Source organism: Melozone crissalis, unplaced genomic scaffold (assembly GCF_028551555.1).
Source record: "Melozone crissalis strain CALT ecotype California unplaced genomic scaffold, PUWL_Pcris_2 ptg000008l_1, whole genome shotgun sequence".
Classification (NCBI taxonomy): Eukaryota; Metazoa; Chordata; class Aves; order Passeriformes; family Passerellidae; genus Melozone; species Melozone crissalis.
Window position 1 is genome coordinate 335,086 of NW_026535786.1, and position 18,914 is coordinate 353,999.

Consider the following 18,914-nt stretch of genomic DNA (forward strand, 5'->3'; position numbering starts at 1 on the left):
GGTCAATAACTTTCTTGACTATTTTTCTAGTCAGAGTCCAAAGCATGCAATTTCAAGAAAGCAAGTCCAAATGTCTGAAGTATAAATATTTACATTTTGAAACTATTCATCAGAGGAAAGAAGCTGAGCAACCCCTAGTGGTAGCAGAAAAATACCTTCTGGAAAAAATGCAAAATTTTTTGCAGGTATTTTCAAAAATACATTGATTTGTAAACAAAAATTCCTATACTATATGCACTGTCCAAAGCTGATGATAACATTTAGAGAAAACTAAGAGTAAAAAATCATGCATGACTCATAGCTGTTTTCCCCTAGATTTCAATTAGGAAGTGATAATTCTGTTTGATAAAACACTCCAATACAGAAGTCTTAAAATACATTTAGAATAACATTTTTATGTATTTTTATCAAAGAGAACGTGTTTTGTTTTCTAATTCTAAGATGTTCTAATGCAGCTACTGCCAAATTCACCATCATCATTTAGGGAGGGGTTTACAAACTCTCTACCAGTGAAATGCAAATGTGATTATTTTAAAAAAGCTAATGCTTTTTTGTATTTTTTTAAAGTGGTTATCTAGAATTCAGTTTTATCAGTTCTCTTCTATAAATTGTCACTTTCTCTTCCTTCTTTTATACTCAGAAATAAGAAAGAACACTGCCAGTACAAGCTATACTTTCTCTCCATTCAACTTTTTTGAACCTCACTCCAGTTGAGTGAGATTTTCTGTGTTAGCCATCAGCTGCTCAAAATTTTCATGCATAACCATCAGAACAAAGTAGATACAAAGGCAGAGATGAATGCTCCTAGAAACATCAATATCAAACCATATCTGAGCTCTCTAAAGTCTTTCACTAGTTATCCATACACTTGTGTTAAAAGGAAAAGCCCTTGCTCTATGGCCACCAATGATTCCATGCCTCCAGCCATGACCAAAATAGAGGGAGGGCTTCATGGAGTCCAGGTCATTTCAGACACCATGACTCTGGACACCAATAGATATATTCTAGAAATAAAAGAGTGAGCCCCAAACTATGCCCTCTTTTTTTCCAGAAAATGTAATTTTGAAGACAGTATTTCCAAAATCAAAGACAATACTGAGTCATAAAATCACACTTAAAGGTGCACAACTAAAATCACCTTAGAGCTCAGTTCTTGATTTTCACTGTTTCTAATGTGACTTTTAAAACTTATTTTCAGTCTAAAAATTAGTTTAGGCAGAAAAAGCTCATTACTGGAACACCTGCAGTTATTCCAAAGATGATGAAAAAGGACCTCAAGAGACTTGAAGTCAATCTTTAACATATCACCACACACTGGGAAAAAAACCATCCAAACAAAAAAAATCCCTCAACATTTCACATCCCATCATAATACTGCTATAGCATTTTGTGCTGTCACAGTCAGCACGGCAGAAACTTGGGTGTGCACTGAAAATAATCAATTTAAGTTTAGAGACTTAAATCACAAGGTCACAAGACTCCTGTGATCAACTAATGGCTACCAATATTAGATACAAGAAGTCTGACATACAAATCTGACATTAACAGGAAAAAAAGGACAACATAACAGGTACCTTGGATGAATTTGTGAAAACATTCTTACAAGTATTTTTAAAGACCTCTGACTTCTTACTGGAAAATATGTATAATTTCACTAAAAACAATGTATTGATAAGGCATAGTACAGTCTGCCCACCTGTATTGTCTAATTGATAAAGACAGCTGAACAGAACTTTTTTTTTCACTTTTAAGAAACTTTCTGTCACACTTAAAACTGTCTTGCAATGAATCACATGAAAATGAAAATATCATACCTCCAAGTTGTTGAGATGCTGTTTCTCAAGGAGCTGCTGCATTTCTTTCAGATTTTTCTGGAAGAGAAGTTGGCGACTGTCCATGTCTGTTCTACTGCTCTCCTGTATTGTTTCATCACAGCCAAACGTTGCTGAATTCTGCTTCTTACGGAGAGAATCACTTCTACATGCTGATGAGCATGGCATGTCATCTGTGGTTCTTGGTACAAACCAGCAAATTATTACTCTTATTCCTATGCATCAAGTGTACATTTTTAAATATGCTCCTTACCAAAAGTGTGCAACATCAATAAAGGATGAAAAGCCTGACAAATGCTGTTAGTACTATCTGAATGTGTCCAACACTTTCCATTTTAAAACTTCTCTCCTGTTTATTAATAAATAGAATTTTCTGATTGGGTTGCTGGGTGACTGCTTCAAGATATATTCATATGGAAAATGTCAGCCAACAGTTTGGTAATTTACAGAAACCAAACAAAAAAATGGAGGATTTTTTTTTAACAAAAGAAAAAAATGAACAGGAAAATGGGCTTTATTTTTCCATGAAGTAGGCTTATGCAGAGCGTAATTATATTGATGCTGTCAGTTATTCCCTTACTTCGAAGAGCCAGAAGGCTTTCTAGTATCCATAGAGCCCAAATCTACCAATGATGTGTAATCTCAGTTTCATGGTGTGCTACAGAATTGGTATTTGCTGCCTGACAAAAAAAAAAATCTTTAGAGTAGCTAGTGTAGTTGGGCCCTATGACCAGCACTTAGTTGAAGATATATGTCCAGAAATTCAATAACCTCTTTCCTTCATTTCTATTTCTTCAGCTTAAGATTTTTCTTCTGAGCCTTCTCTTCCTGCACCTAAAACTGTCCCTTTTCTTTTTACTGGATCTGTTTCAAGTGGGTAAATAATCGAGTAAGACCTTTTTATTTCGTATTTATCACAACACTTATAATTTTAGGGCAATGGAAAATGGAAACTTTCAAACCCTTAAGATTATTGTTATTTTTCAGGAGATTTTATACAAGACTGCAAAAAACATTGGTTCAATTGCAGTAACCTAAGGACAGCGTAAAAGGGAATTTGTTATTTCTGATGAGATAGCTGACAGCAAAAAGGGAGAACAAATTCACATATTAATTTACTGAACTTAGAAAACTGCATGCTATTTTCTTTTGAATGGCAGATATTCTCCCTATCCCAAATCTTTTTTATTATTGTGGACCAGACTGACTGACACCTGGCCCCCAAAAATGTGGTTTGTTGGGTTTTTGGACACACACAACTTTCTTTATATTTATTTGAGTGCTTAGACCATTCAAATTTATAAAAATTTCTACATGCTTGGACCATTTATATTTACAAATGTTTCAACATTCCAACTTTTCTACAGACCATTTTTGATTTGTCATATTAAAGTTTTTATCCCAAGACTCAACTTTATCAAACATAGCAATTTTAAACACCAATAGGGAAATATATCCTGTAAAAAGAGCTGCATGCCATTTGCACACCTAATGTACAAACATCCCTGTGTCTGTTGGCTAATGAGTTCTCCAAAATCTTTGCTTTAGCATTCAATAACTAAACCCTACTAGAAGAAAAATGGCCCTACTGGAGCATGGAATACACTTATTAGGTGTTTCAGGACTTTTGCTTTGTCCAAGAGGAGTCAATATGTCTCCATTGCTTAATTTATTTTTTTACACCTTTTAAAAGAAAGACATTATGAATCCTAGAATCTTGTAAAATTCAGATATTCACTTGGGTCTGAAGCTATATTTATCTTGCATACTTAATACAGTATTCATTTCTTCCTCTAAGAGGGCACTGTCAATTAATTCTAGGCATTCTCTTTCTGAGGAAGGGTAAATTCTAAAGATGACACAAGATTTTGGCCTTCAGGATTTATAAAATTGTAAGAAACAACAGAAATACAGAAAGGTATCTACTACTTCATATGAGTTAGTTATCACCAGTCCCAAACTATCCAATTAAAGGGATTCTAAGAAATTTTTAAAGGTTTTCAGCTCAGAACTGGTGACTTTTAAAGAACCTTCACTGTTCAGAACTGTCTCAAAATGCTCTTCTGTTTTACCTGTACTAGCTGTCTGGCGACCTCCCCATAGGTCATAGTGGACCGGGGTCCACTTATTTTAATTTTTTTTCCTTGGGAAATTTCTAATTTCAAACTTACAGAAATATAATTAACCTCAAGATTCTTAGCTTTCTCTCAAATTGATTACTAGGGGAAAACAAACTGTAAAATAATATGAACATATAAATATAATTTCCTTAGAAAAATAGGTCAAGAAAATGAAAGCCAGAAAAAGAACACACTACCATTATTAAAGAATAATGAGTCTTTTATATTATACAAATAAAAATGGAATGACAGCACTCTAAGAAATGGTAAGTGGTTTGTGCAATATGTTGCACAAGAAGCAGCTTGAAAAAAGTTGGAAAATAAGGAAGGAAATTATTAAGGCAGTGAGATGCTGTCCTTAATCAAGTTTATGACTGAAATGAGACAAATGATCAGCAAACCTGAGATAGGATTCAAACACATCTACGTTTTTGCATAAATGAAACTTAGATTTAACAGGTAGATTTCTTGTTTGTTTCTTTGGTTTTGTTGCTGCAATCTTCCTATGAATGTTGACTAGAAAATAGCATGCGTGTTAAGCTCTATGAGTTATAAAATATTTTTTCAACTGACCAGTTTATCACCTGAAAATGTGTTAATCAGAGCAGAGATATGTAAACAAGTTGAGTATCAATGTCACACTGAAGAGCACATTGAAGCCCAAAAGCAGGGAGACCTCTTTCAGGCAGAATTTATCTCTGTTCTGAACATCTGTACAATTTATATCATGCAGAAAATAACTGAAATACAGAAAGGAATAACAAAAGCAGCAACAACAAAAATAACCCCCTGAGCTGAAATGTTAAAGAAATGAGAGGTTAGGAAAGAGATAATCAGGAACTAGTAGGAAATACAGCAGATAAATAAAGCATATATGAAGGAACATTCTGTTATAACTCAGGGTATCTTAGAAACAGTGCTTGGGTAGAATGAAAAGTATGCAAATAAAATTTTATGTGATATAAAATGAAGTTTCAGGTCAAATTTTTACCAGGACACTCTTGATTCACATAGAGAATGAGAAATATAAAGGAATGATAGCTGTAAAGGAGATCCTTGGGTGAACATATAAACTATCATATCCTTGAATGTCAAAAGGAGAAAAATCTAGATAAAAAATCACCTAGACAGAATAATTCTGAGAATAGCAAATAATTTGATAACCATGGCAATCTGAGTTGGGCTATAACTGACTGCAGATTGGGTTAGTCTTGACTATTCCCAGAATTTGACTGAGGGGAAAAGGTTTGTGTCATCTCCTCTGCTGTCTTACCAACTGGACACAAACAACTCAATGAAATTGCACAAAGTTTCACTGGAAAAGTTCACAGAAGTGCTCTCTTTGCCACTAGAGAAATGCCCTACAATTTCTTTAAGGTAATTGTCTGCTCTTTATTGAACACAGTAAGAAATTTACTTCCTTTGATCATCAGAATAAACAGGACTGCTTACCTGAAGTTGATTTTGTTTATGTTTTGCAAGCACTGTCCTGGTGTAAAAACTGTTCCTTTAATTTGTTCAAGAGCTTCTTCTAACTGAAAAGCTGCTTTAGTCTGGACTGGAGGGATCAGAGCTAAAAACACACAGTGGGGAAAGAGTTTTTTAAAATTGGAATATTTTACCATAAATGGTTTGGTTAAGTTGCTGAAGTTTGGAAGCCTAATTCCAGACAGTTACAATAAACACAGTAGTTTAGCATTATTAGACATGCAAGAGCACTTTGAGTTCCTCTGAAACAAAATCCCAGTCTATTTAAGTGTTTACAGTCACACATGTATTCAACAGTTTCGCTATTTGATTTTAAACTGCACTACTGAAGAAATACAAGGTTAAAAAAATCTAACTTTGTTTTTACATCATGATTATTCCACTCATGCACTAAGCCAAAGTTATGGCTTGCAGATATTTTACAGAGGCCAAATTGTAACTTAATAATTGAACCAGTGGGGAAAGAAAAAGTCCAGACAGGCACAATGTGTTGCCACTTTCAAGTGAGTAGAAGTAGGATAGAGAGTAGCAGAGGCAGAATTTCTGTAAAGGAAAACCAAGAGAAAAAACTGTGATTCCTTCTATTGCTACACAGTCTGGGCTGTCAGTAGAGCTATGAAGAAGCCTTAAACCAGTACTGTTCTGTTTTGTTATTTTAATCTGACATTTGATCTTGAAGTCAGAGACATTACCTCACAGCTGGCACCACTGCAGTTGGGAGAGTAAATCTGTTAAAGAATACCTAAGTAATAGACCATATCTTAAGCATTTGAACACTGGAAAGTTGACGGGAAATCAGACTTGGCCAATGCTGCTACAAACTCCTGCCAATCTGCACCGATTCCAAGAAAGCAGGAACTGAGCTGAAGTGATCATTGCTTCCCAGTAAGAGAACAGCTTAGAAAGCGGACTAATTCAGGAAAATGAAAGTTATGTACCATATTAATATATGCTAGGACTGCAATTACTTAATGACAAACAAAATGCACATTTTGGAATATTTTATATCCAAAGGTTCAAAGAGGGGATCATTACACTATCCTAGTAACTGGCTTTGGAATACCTCTCACCCAGCTGTGGAAACACAGTACTGCAACCAATAAGCACACTGCAGTCAAAAAAGTGGGGAAAACCCAGGAAGCCACAATACCTCAAGGAGGTCATGTACTTACTGTGACTGGAATACAGTGAAATGTCTCAAAATACAGTTTTTAGAATAAAAAATCTGTTTTTATTTCCCCTACCCAATTGTCCTGTCTATCAGATCTGAGCTTCTTGTCAGTTGTTTTGCTTTTGTGAATTCAATTACTTTGAGTGAAGTTAACTGTTCTGTTTACTAATAGAAAAGACTAATGGCCTCCAGAGGTCCCTTCCAACCTTAACTATTCACTAATTCAGTGACTATAAAAACACTTGTATTGTAAATAACAGTTAATTGACAAACCTGTTTGTTTCTGCTGAGAAAAAGACTGATGAGCATGTTGGAACTTAGCAGTTGCCTCCTGAAATTTAATTTTCCTCTGCCGCAGAACTTGTTCTCTAAATCTCTGTTCTTTTGCTTCTTCTTCCTTCTGTCTTTCTTCAAAGGCTCTGTACATAAGAAGCAAAAGTAGACAAATCATATGTTTATGAATTACATTTACTGAAATACTAGTAACTTGCTTACCAACTTGCCGTTTTAGTACAAAAGCTTGTTCGTTCATAAATCAAATGCTATTAACTTCAGCACAGATGGATTTCTAGAGTTGGAAGGTAAACGGGACAGGGTGATGAAGAGTCCAACATATTTTAACTTCTTAGCCTCAACCAGGGATTTGATTATTTTTTATGTGTGAATTAACATGCAGACTTGACCAGTTCTTGTCACCAAGGTGACTTTTACAACAGCCTTTACAGTACCACATAAGTGTATCATAGTGAGCAGATCAGTAGAAAGGTTAACTGCAAATGCTTTGTGTGAGCTTTTCATAAGCTGTTGGGGAAATAAAAACAGTTTAGAAGTTGTTATTTCAAAATAATACAAAGGAACTACAGCTTTTATCTATAAATATGCAAGAGTAAGTTGTAGTTGTTAAAAAGCTTCCAGAAAGACAATCAGTTTAGCAGCACAAAATGGGATAAAACAGTAACACAAAACTATACTTGACAGAATCTATTATTATTAAAAACACATTAAATGGATCCTCTCACTGATTGGAAAGCAGACTCTAGTCAAAAACAACCATCATCACAAGTCTCCTTCAGCAGGCATAAGCTTCATGAAGCTATGTAGAATCTTTTCTCCTGCTGACAGAATAATCAATTTTTACTGACAAATTAGCTCCCTGAGTGAAATGTACCCAGAATATTTATTGGCACAGTTCCTATGTAGGCAAGTAATATTTAATGGTTTTAAACTAAAAGAGGGTAGATTCAGACAGATATAAGGAAGAAATTTTTTACAGTGAGGGTGGTGAACCACTGGAGCAGGTAACCCAGAGAGGTTGTAGATGCCCCATCCCTGGAAACATTCTATTTTAAAACAGTAATACTGTAAAATTAATGAAACTTCCAAAGCCTGCCATGCAAAGATCACTACAGCTGGGAGCTTCCCATCTGTGTATTAGAAATGTGATTTAACAGGTCGCTAATACACTAAGTAGGGTCCCCCTCCAGCCAGCATTAGTGCAAAGTTTAGCCAAGTTCTTTGTTTCTCTCAACACAATAAGATACCATCCCATAACTCCTATCACTAGCAGTTACTTCACAGCTCTTCTTGCTTAATGGAGCAATGCTGCTACTTCACAGAGCTCCTCCTTAACTCACGCTATTTTAATTATTATTCCCTTTGCTTTTCAGGGAAAAAGTTCAAACTTAAATAATCAACTTGACCCTCTCTAGTATCCCTTCAATATGACGACTGATCTCCTGTGAAAACAAACTCAAAAATGATTTGAAATAGGTGCTTTTTATTTTAGAAAGCTTAAAGGCTGTAATTGCGCAATAGTAAAAAAAATAGAAAATCTGCCAGCTAATTCCCAAGCACACACTTATACAGGAATATTCACTTTAATCCACTTGGAAGCCAAAGTGTAGCAGAGAGAGAGACAAAGAACTTTCACTATTTTGAAAACTCATATATACATAGCTGTCAAAAAAATTAGAACTGAAAAGTAGGACTAGAGTTCATTGTCCACTTTCAGTATTCCTGAATTTTAATCACCATAAAATCTAATACAGAAATACGCAATTTTATCTTGACTAAATGAAATTCACAGGAGAGGAAAACGACTTGCTTATCCTCATAAGTACTTTAGACACATTCTTCTTGAGGCCCTTTAATATCTCCAGAAGCTGATCAAGGCCTTTAGTTGAACTGTAGTTGTTAAATTCAGACATGTGGGAAATTCTACAATTTTATACCTGGAGTAATTCCAGCATATAACTCCAAAAAAGAAAAAAGTCAATTCTGACAGAGTATTTTTTTAGACTATTTTGAATATGGCTTAGCTACACTCTTCCACATTCCTAATAATGAGCATTAAAAAAGGACTGTTGTTCCATATACTTGGCAATGACAGAGTCCAAATGCTGATGCAAGAGGTCTTTTTCAGCACAGTTCATCATGATCAATATTTGGTTTGGATTAAGACAAGAAGGAGAAAAAAGGATCTTACTTCAAAATAATAAAATACCTTAAAGTTATTCAGGGAAGCCTTATTAATTTCTTGACCTTGCAGAATGTAAATTGTAACACCCAGGATCATTACGTAAAATAAATAATTTTAAAAATGCACATTTATATCTTACAGAAAAACATTTAAAGCAAATGTTTGTTCATGCATTCTCCTTAAGTCATCAGCTTAGGTTCATATCACAGATGTAACATTGGCAAAAGAGTATGGCTTTAAGATGGATAGCTAGCAGAAGAATTTCCTGACTGGTGTTTTTTTAACCCAATTTTTCTGTCTACTATAAACAACCCAGTGGTGCAGCAATTTTTGAAATGGCTGCCAAAATATTTATGGAGAATTTGGAATACAAAACTTAAAATACTTAGCTGTCTCACATATACAGACATTATGTGGAAGGCATTTTTATGTTAAAAACAGTATGACTAGATGGTAGTACTATTTCCTGGATAATTCTGTTAAATTCTCTTCACAGTGAAGTGATAGATGCTACATTCCCAGGTGGTGGACTAAATGCTTACTACTGCATTGGATGAAAATGATAATTAAAAAGGAATATATACAGTGTGTATGGAGGGCTATGAAATGAACATTTTGATACTGAGTTTATATTACTCTTCCATTGCCACATCATGTTCCAAACCAGTACACAGTAATTTTAAAATTGAGTTAGGGAGATATTTGTATGGTCAATGACAACAGTAGGATGAAGAAAAGGCTAGAATGCAGTGTCACATTCAAAATTCCCTTCACAGGTAAACAGAAAGCAATCTTATAACCTTAAAAAGATCTGTGGACATTACCCAAAAATCAACATTTTTAATCTAAGACACTTCCCAAGACCAGGAACACACATTAAATCTATTCCTTCATCTTCTTTGATTATCATATGCTGAATACAAAAAGACACCCTGAAACTGCTGCAAGAGCTTCAGAAGGACTAACCCCTATAATACTGTATGGGCTCACAGAGAGCTGTCCTGCAATATGCCCCAAAGATCCACAGGTGGGCTGCCTGCACTAGGTACCAGTTGTCATATTCCAAGTCTTACTCGTTGGCAAGACCCAAGCACACCTTATATAGTCAAGCATGTTTTTTTTCTTAGCATAATTCAAATCTTAAAGAGTCCAATTCTCATTAATCCAGAATTGTTACTGAAAAATAATTATACTGTTAGAATACTTCTATACAGAAAAAGGCTCAGTAAACTGTTATTCACACATTGAGTTTCGATCCCCTTTCCTGATGCTCCTTCTTGCATTGCTGTTTTGCATCCCAAGGTTTGTAGTTTCATTCTGGTTGTGCTGGAGTGTTAAGATGAACTGGCAGCATCTGGAGTTCCTTCACCAGAAAGAACAGGATTTTCATGTGAATGCTTTCTTCTCTCTCACCTTAGGATCCACTTGGAGTAATTTTTATATTTGCTAATACACTTTTACACCTCTGCTCTATCACCATCAATCTGTAGCTCCACAGTACCTCCAAATATTCCATACATGGTGCTTTTTATGTATGTTACATACTGTTGTTTTCTTCTCTTTATTACCTCTAAGGCCACGTTTGTCAGATCTAGTTCTGCACTTCTTTAGCTGACTATTGGTGAGTATAGCCATGGGGCCTCCAGTGCCAAGCCTGTGTGCCATCTCTTACCATTCCCTGCCTGTACTTCTCCATGCCACATCCTGCACTTCCAGTTTTCAAAGCCTCTGCTACCATACCAGGCCTGCATTTCTCTATGCTACTTCATGATTTTAGAGTCATAAATGTCTCATCCTATCCATAGAACAACTGCTTCTTACTGTTATCTATATAAAACTACAATAAAAAGATAAACAAAAGCAAAATTAGCCACAGACGCCTGGTCTTTTAGAGAAATTGCTGTTACAGCTAAACCAAGCAAAACAAAGTTGCTGCCAGGTCAAGAAAAGTTCAGAGAGCAAGTTTGGCAAGCATCTGTTTCAAGGCCTTGCAAATTCAACACAATCCAGTGGTCCATTATCAGAAATGGCAATACTGCATTTCAAGTCCACATCACAGTGGTTACAGTGAACACCTACTTTTCACAGTTCCATTCTGATGCAGAAAGAAATACAAAATTCTTAAAACTCTGCCCTCTCTGTTTTACAAGTGCTGACATTGTTCTCATATTTCAGGCCATGTTCTGCTTTTCATTTTCTATCAACAAAACTAGTGAATTATTTAAAGAGCTTTTATGAAATAATCAATGTTAATCAGCCAGTAGGTGGAGCACAAAGCTTGTGCATATGTTGAAAACAAAGTATTATGGAAAGAACAATAGATTGGGAATAGATTGGAAACTGATAAAGACTTCCTTCCCCAGTTTCAGCAGATGGATTAGCTTTTTCAAGGTATTTCAAAACAAACCAAGATAACTGACTGTACAGTTTATTTCAAAATGCACAGAGACAATTGCATTTCCAGAATGAACCAGCTACCTGCAGACAGTAACATCACAGTAAAATGGGAAACATATTTTGCACTGAGCACTAACAGCACGACGTCTATAGTCCCAGCAAAACTGACAGCTGGGATTTAGAAAGCAGTGTGTTATAGATACATAAAATATGATATCCTATTCATTTGCATTAAGTATGTGCTTAGTCAGTAGCTCTTATTTCCAGAATACTGGTATTTAAACAAAATATCTGCCAGCTACTGCCCCAGAGAATACTTGATTCTTAATCTGATCTTGAGATTGCAACTTCATGTATCAGCGAGACAATAAAGAAATTGCTTTCTTGATACTCAGGCAACTTGTAAAAACTGTAGGCTATGTTTTTTTGCTGTGTGAAGTACTATTGTTAACACAAAGCTAAGGAGCTTGGTCAGTAAAAGAGATGCAAAAAACCAGATGACATCAGGGGGATTGAAAAAGATCTGAGGCTTAAATTACTGAGACTTTTATTTCCAAAGCTATCCTTGCTCTTTCTGAGCAAGTGATGCTTTTGTCTTTTACTACTAAACCAATTAACTGTGTACAGCTTGTAGAAGGTATTTTTAATGCTGAAGGTGCTGCATTTTAGAAGTATTGACAACAAATCAACAGTAGACTGTCAGGGAAAATTTTATTACAAGTACATATAGAAAAGGTTGAAAACAGAAGACCTCAATATGCAACAACCTTGCATATGCAGATCTCATTAGCTTAAAAAGTACTTTAGTACAACCTTGTTTGAAGGAGGCCTGCTGTTGGTCCCTGAAAAGACCCACAAATTAAAACCCACAGAAAAGTTTTCCTCCACAAAACATGAAGAGAAGGAACCTAAATGGCACAAGATTAAAGACAGAACAGAAACTCTTCTGTGTCTTCACTAGTGCTTCATCCTAAACAGAATTCACTGCTTTTATTTTTTTTAGTAGAAAATTTATAAACTTAAGGTTGTCACAAAATTTGGTTAGGCTTGATCAACTTCATAAAATTCTGCAGATAAATGGCAGTCCTGTAGATGAGAGGAGAGCTGTAGATATTGTCTATTTGGCCTTTACTAAGGCTGCTGGTACTGTCTCCCCTGTGATCATCATAAATGAGATGCTGCTGTACAGGCTGAATGAGCAGAGACTGAGGTGGAATGTAAATGTTCTGAATGGTCAGGCCCCAAGGGCACTGATCAGTGACACCAAGTCCTCATGGAGGCCAGGACACAGTGGTGGACCCTAGCAGTCAGTACTGGGCCAAATCCTCTTTAACATCTTCATTAAACATAGAAACACAGAATCATTTGGGTTAGAAAAGACCTCTGGGATCATCAACTCCAACAACAACCCCAGCACAGCCAAGTCCACCACTAAACCACGTCTTGAAGTACACCACATGCAACCATTCCAATGGGCAGCCTTTTTCAATGCTTGACAATCATCTTCACAAAGAAAATTTTCCTAGTATCCAATCTAAACCTCCCCTCATGCAATTTGAGGTCATTTCCTCTCATGCTGTAGCACTTGTTACTTGAGAGAAGGACCAACTTTGCTGTCAAGAAGGTCAGTGGTATCCTGGGCTGCACTAGGCAAAGCCTAGCCAGCATGTAGAGGAAAGTGATCCTTCCCCTCTGCTCAGCACTAGGCAGGCCACAGCTGAAGGGCTGTGCCCAGCTCTGGGCTCCTCAGTACAAGACAGACACGGACAGACTGGACACAGTTCAGTGAAGGGCCACAGAGATGATGAAGGGACTGGAGAATCTTTCTAGGAAGGCTGAAAGATTTGGGACTGTTCAGGCTGGAGAAGAGAAGGCTCAAAGGAATCTTCTTAATGTCTATAAATATCTGGAAGGAAGGTACAAAGAGGAGAGAGCCAGGCTGTCTTCAGTGATGCCTACTGACAGGGCCAAACTGAAACACAGAACTTTCCTTTGGAATATCATGAAACACTTTTTTTGGGGGGGGTAAGGATGACAGCACTGACACAGATTGCCCTGAGAGGCTGTGGAGTCTCCATTCTTGGAGAAGCTCAAAAGGGATTCCTGGGCAATCAGCTCTAGGTGGCCCTTCCTGAGTGGAGGTGTTCAACCAGATCAAGAGGTCCCTTCCAATCTTGACCATTCTATGTGAAGGTTAGAGGTAGAAAATGGACTGTCACACTCCACAGTGTACTCACTCCTACTCTCCATATAAAAAATGAAGAAGATACAAATTTTCTTTTGAAATTATACACTAGCAGTGCCAAGAATAACTCCTGATACATGCCTGTAAGCCTTGGCAGAGAGAATTCTGGGTGCTGCTGGATGAGAATGTGGAGCTTAAGAACATCATGCTACCCTTGAGAAACCATCATCATATCTAACACCTTAACATTTGTAAGAAAGCTAATGGAACTTGGTTCATATAGACCTGAGACATGACCTGAGGGTTGATCAATCAATTCCTACCTGCATAACCGTCAGGAAAAAATACTTAGATTCAAGGAACTTTATTTTCAAACTACTTTCCTGAACATATGCAGTGACCCTTAATTTTTACTTTTATATGTTATAGTTTATAACATTGTATGCACTTACTACCTTTCTAACATTAAATAACTCACTTCTCAGTTATTAGGAGAAAACTTGTTACCACAGACTTCTATTTGAACTGCTTATTGTGCTTATAATTATGCCATTCTCAATTATCACAAATTGAAATGTCTTCATTATATGAATACCATACCTAAATTTTTAAGTGGCTCACCTGAGTAACTTGGATTTATTTAAACTGTGTTTCTTAAGGCTACAATGAAATACATATGGAAATGTATTTATGTATCCATGAGTATTACTTTAACTACACCAGTCTGTCAAAAATATGCAGGCTGTCTGGTACTTGCTTTTACATTAGAGTATAACATTTCAAGACCAGTAATACAATAAACAGTGTTCATCTGAGATGTGTAGCATTACAGTGGTTCTGTTCCAGAAAAATAAATTAGGTATTTAATTTTTCAACTGAGACTCAGTCTATTATCTGTAAAGGTTGTGGGTTGCAGTCTGTCTTTAATTATTCACAGGTGACTATATCTCTCTTCCAGTTTTCTTTTTATTTCAAAACATAAATTTATAGCACATACTGTCAGGCTAAAATGGCAATATAAACAATATATATCACCTCTGTTATGAGTTATGAACATATGCAGTAAGTAAACATTGTACAACAGAAGTCATCAGATAAGGGAACTGTGGGGCACAAACATTAATGAGTTAACAAGAGGCAGAGGAAGCTGGTCTGAGGCTGGGGGCTTGCAAGGAGGAACCCATCTGCCTCTGCACTACACACAGATGAGCTCTCTGTATGTGTGAGCACCACCTCAGTGTGAGGGAAAAAACCTCTCTGCCCATTACACTACTCACAGCACTTCACTGAGACATTTCAGGGCATAATTTACTTAATCCATTTGCCACAGTATATTTCATGGCTTTGCACTCTCATGTATGCAGAAGACAGACTATGTAAAGCTCTGTTTAAAATGTCAGTACAAAATAAGTTTATTATAAGTGTAATCCTGTACAAGAAAAATGTTGCTTTGTGTTTACTGGGAAGTGGGAGCACAAAGCCTCAGCATGAAGGGGAGGCTGTGCAGCTGTTATGCCATGCAGACAGAAAAACACACACTTCAGAAGGCAACAACTGCCTTCTGCTGGTCCACACTGTACAGCTGAGTGCATTTTTCATACCTTCATTGAAACTAATAAAAGCCAGAACACCAGAATTGCAGATCAGAACCACAGGATGAAAGTGCTACTTACCTTTAGTTTATATGAGATGTGACGACAGTGAGTTTCCAAAAATTAGCGAGTAAATCAGAATATTGCTATTTTTATTTTATTTGTCCTATGGCAAGAAACTGGATTGGTGAAACTTTTCAGCTTAGATTCCTCTAGGCCAAAGCAGTGAGCTATTTATCAAAGTGAACATGAAAATAGTAGAGATATATTGATCTGTCTCAAGGTTTTGACTCTTTTTGCTTTGCCTTTCTCTTTTTTTTACAATCCTCAATTAAAGGAACCCTAATTACTTGCCTTCTTCTTCTGTTTGTCTCCATCAAATATTTCATTGCCTTGCTCCGATGCATTTTTTGATCCTTTTTCAGTGCCCGACGTTCTTCTTGTAAATCCTGTTCAAAATGAAACATTAAATCTCTACCCCTAAGACTGTGTTAAGGACAACAGAAACTGGATGGAACTGCTCATTAAATGATACAATAGCCTGTATGATTAGCCTTCTATAGAGTAGGTTCCATAACTGTATGTAACAGTCATAACTAACTTTATGCTCATCTAGAAAGAAATGGAATTGCATTTTAATTTTTAAAAGGATTTTAGGAGAGGCTTTGCACTTATCTTTCATGATGCCACCAGCTGAAAAATCCCACCTTTATGTTCATTTTGTGTAGTTATCTGAACCTGCAACATAAGGATGCAGGTATGACAGGGAAAATACTAAAGCTCCCCCACACACACCCTAAAGGATCAGTTGTTTACACTGAAATTGATTAACATCATTAAATAAAAGCTCTCCACAGAGCCAGATCAGCCCTGCATCACGCCAGTAATTATTTAAGTAGCACTGTGCAGGCGGATCTCAAGAGTTTGTGTCAGTAGTTCTTACTACTAAAATTGAAAAAAACAAGAACCCACAAGTTAGGATGGAAAACACTATTCCTAGTGGCATAATCTCCTATTAAAGGGAAAACAAGAAAACTCCGAAGTTGCTTGAGAAGTCAACTTTCCCACGGCAGTTTAAAACCCGCAATGTTCAAGTTTGAGTTTGAAGGCACCCCTGAGGCGGTCTCTGACCGCGGGGCAGGGCGGAGGCTGGGACATCGCCGCTCCGGCCCCGCCGCCTCCCGTCACGGGCCCCACACAGCCCCGCGGCGCCGGCCCCCCTTCGCAGGGCTCGGCCGGCCCGAGGAACGCCGCCCTGGCGGTCCGGGACCGCCTCACGAAGGATACACAGGGACGCTCCGCCGCCCCCCAGCGCGGTCCTGCCGCCCCGCGGCGAGGAGCTGCCCCCGCTCCGCCCCGCCGGCCTTCCCGCCGAGCTCCATGCAGCGCCCGAGTCAGCGCCGGGCCCCGCCGCGCCGCTCTGCGCCCACTGCCCGGCCTCGTAGCAACCGGCCACGCCGCTGCCCTCGCAACGGGGCGGGGCCGCGGCGCGGGGAGCGGCGCTGGGCCAGAGGCTTCAGCTGCCGCGGCATTTGCTGCCTGCGAGGCTGGCGCAGGGGACAGGGCGGGCCGGGACCCGAGGGCGGGCCGGGACCCGCCTCGCCTGTCAGGGCCTCGCCGGTGCCCGTGCCAGGGTGGGAGCCACGCGTGGGAATCGCTCCGCACGCTCCCCGCGGGCCCGGCCCGGCCCGGCCCGGCTGGGAGAGCAGTGGAGCCGGCCCTGCCAGGGAGGGTGCTTGGCTCTCGCTGGGCTTTCCCTCCTCTGCAGCGCTGTACACTGCGGGATGACCTTTAAAAGCCCCAAACACACATGGGGTCCGAGGGAACGCGTTCTCCTGGGCAAACACCACGTGCGGGTGTGCAGAGCTCTGCGGTGCCTCTCAGGCCTGCTGAAGACTTGGAGTTAACCCCATAAACTTTTTTTCCTAAACACAGGGTGCAGAAATAACAACATAACAACATCAACTACCAAAAGATGTTTCATGCAGTTGATGCACAAAATGATGAGTATTACAGAAAAAAGATTAAAAAATCCATAAATACACTTACACAAAAAAGAATACAAAAAACTCCTCCAGTTTGTTCTTAAGACTGCAAATTTTTTTTCTTTTTTTTTTTTTTTTTGTTTTGTTTTTGTTTTTTTTTTTGTTTTTAAATAAAGTAGGGTGTGTAGTCTTGGGATATTGCCCTGCCTCTGATGAGCTGTCAGCAACAGGCTAAATGCCTCGGTGGTTTCCTGGCGAGACATTTCTTGGCTGGTGTATTTGAGCTTAAACCAATTCTTCCTTTTTTTTTTTTCCCCTTTTTTTTTTCAGTGTGCAGCTGTTCTATGTCTTTGACTAGGAAGGTAAAAAACAGTATTCTGCATTTGTAAAATACTTTTCTGCACAGACCCCCACCCCATATTTGTAGCACAGTTTGGGAAGTGGGTGTTGCTGTTACCATTTTACAGTCAAGACCAGTGGTGGTCAGGTTGCCAAGTGTGTTTAATATTTACAGTATCCCAGTTACTGCCATTGAGATGACCCTAAAATCGAAGTCTTTCTCCTCTAGTTCAGAAAATCAACCCCAAATTCACCATTTCTTTGCCCCATCTGCTCTGTTGTGTTGCAGAAGGGGGAAAAATGGTTGTCAGTTTATCACTGTGTGCTTTTCAACCTACTCACACATTTAAAATCCCAGTTTGCCTGATAAAATGCACTGTTTCATTTAGGATGCAATAGAAGGCTTTATCAGGTTGGAGAACTGTGTCACCCAAGCAGAACTGAGGCAGAGCTGGGACACTGCAGAATTTGGGCCCATGTCACATTTAGGAAGATTGAAGGTCATGGTCAACTCATGCCACTGACAGATTTTGAGCTTCCTTAGATTTACTGAAATTTTTCATCTAATAGAGTGCAACTTGCATCTTCACCTTAAGACACCTTCTGAGATTCAGAACTTATTCAGTGTTTATATATATTTCTGTCTTTCTCTTGTTTACTTTTTAATTAAATCTTCATAGTTCTCCTTTATGGTTATTGGATCTCCTCAAGAGTAACCTCACATCTTTCAGATGGTGGGACAAGAAGGTGACAAGCTGGGGCCCATGCAATTCAGAAGTGTATGGTTATTCTGGGGCAGCAAAAAAACTGATTTTAAGTAGCTACAGAATGGAAGGTCCTGCTCAGATTTGAAAGAAGTTTCGTAAACTTTACTTGGGGCTGGCCACTGATATTCCATTGAAGGATAAAGATCATCTCTTAAAACTTTGTGGGATGGATTCTAAATTTATTACAAGTCTTATTTAAAGGCTGGAGCATAGCTGTTCTGCTGCAGAAACATATTTTTCTTTTCTTCTTGTCCCAGTGGAGGATTAATCTGCTGATGCCCTATACTTTTTCTCCAAGCTGTGTAGGCAACTGCATGGGAGAAGTTGATGTTCTGACTGTTTTAACCATTCCTGAATTTTGTCACTCTGCCTACTGATGTACATAGAAATAGGAAGAAAAACTGCCTTTAATATGATATATAGAGAGCCATGGAAATATTTTCACCTTTTTCCTGAGACTGAACTAATGATCACAATCTGCATCTTCTTGAGAAAGCATCAACTGATGCACTAATTATACCCTAGTAAGCCTCATATTGGAAAACTATTATGTACTGTG

At 38.1% G+C, this 18,914-nt stretch overlaps 1 protein-coding gene across 1 annotated transcript in view; it reads right to left on the minus strand.

The window, feature by feature from the left end:
* CEP126 (centrosomal protein 126) overlaps positions 1–16,646 on the minus strand; it is a 33,650-nt gene extending 17,004 nt beyond the window's left edge. Inside the window, exons 1-5 of the mRNA XM_054270061.1 lie at positions 16,552–16,646; positions 15,619–15,744; positions 6,885–7,030; positions 5,405–5,525; positions 1,815–2,013 (exon numbers count right to left, since the gene is read on the minus strand). Coding sequence (XP_054126036.1) covers positions 1,815–2,013; positions 5,405–5,525; positions 6,885–7,030; positions 15,619–15,744; positions 16,552–16,646 — 687 coding nt within the window. The remainder of the gene's footprint in view (positions 1–1,814; positions 2,014–5,404; positions 5,526–6,884; positions 7,031–15,618; positions 15,745–16,551) is intronic.
* Between the last annotated feature and the right edge of the window lie 2,268 nt (positions 16,647–18,914).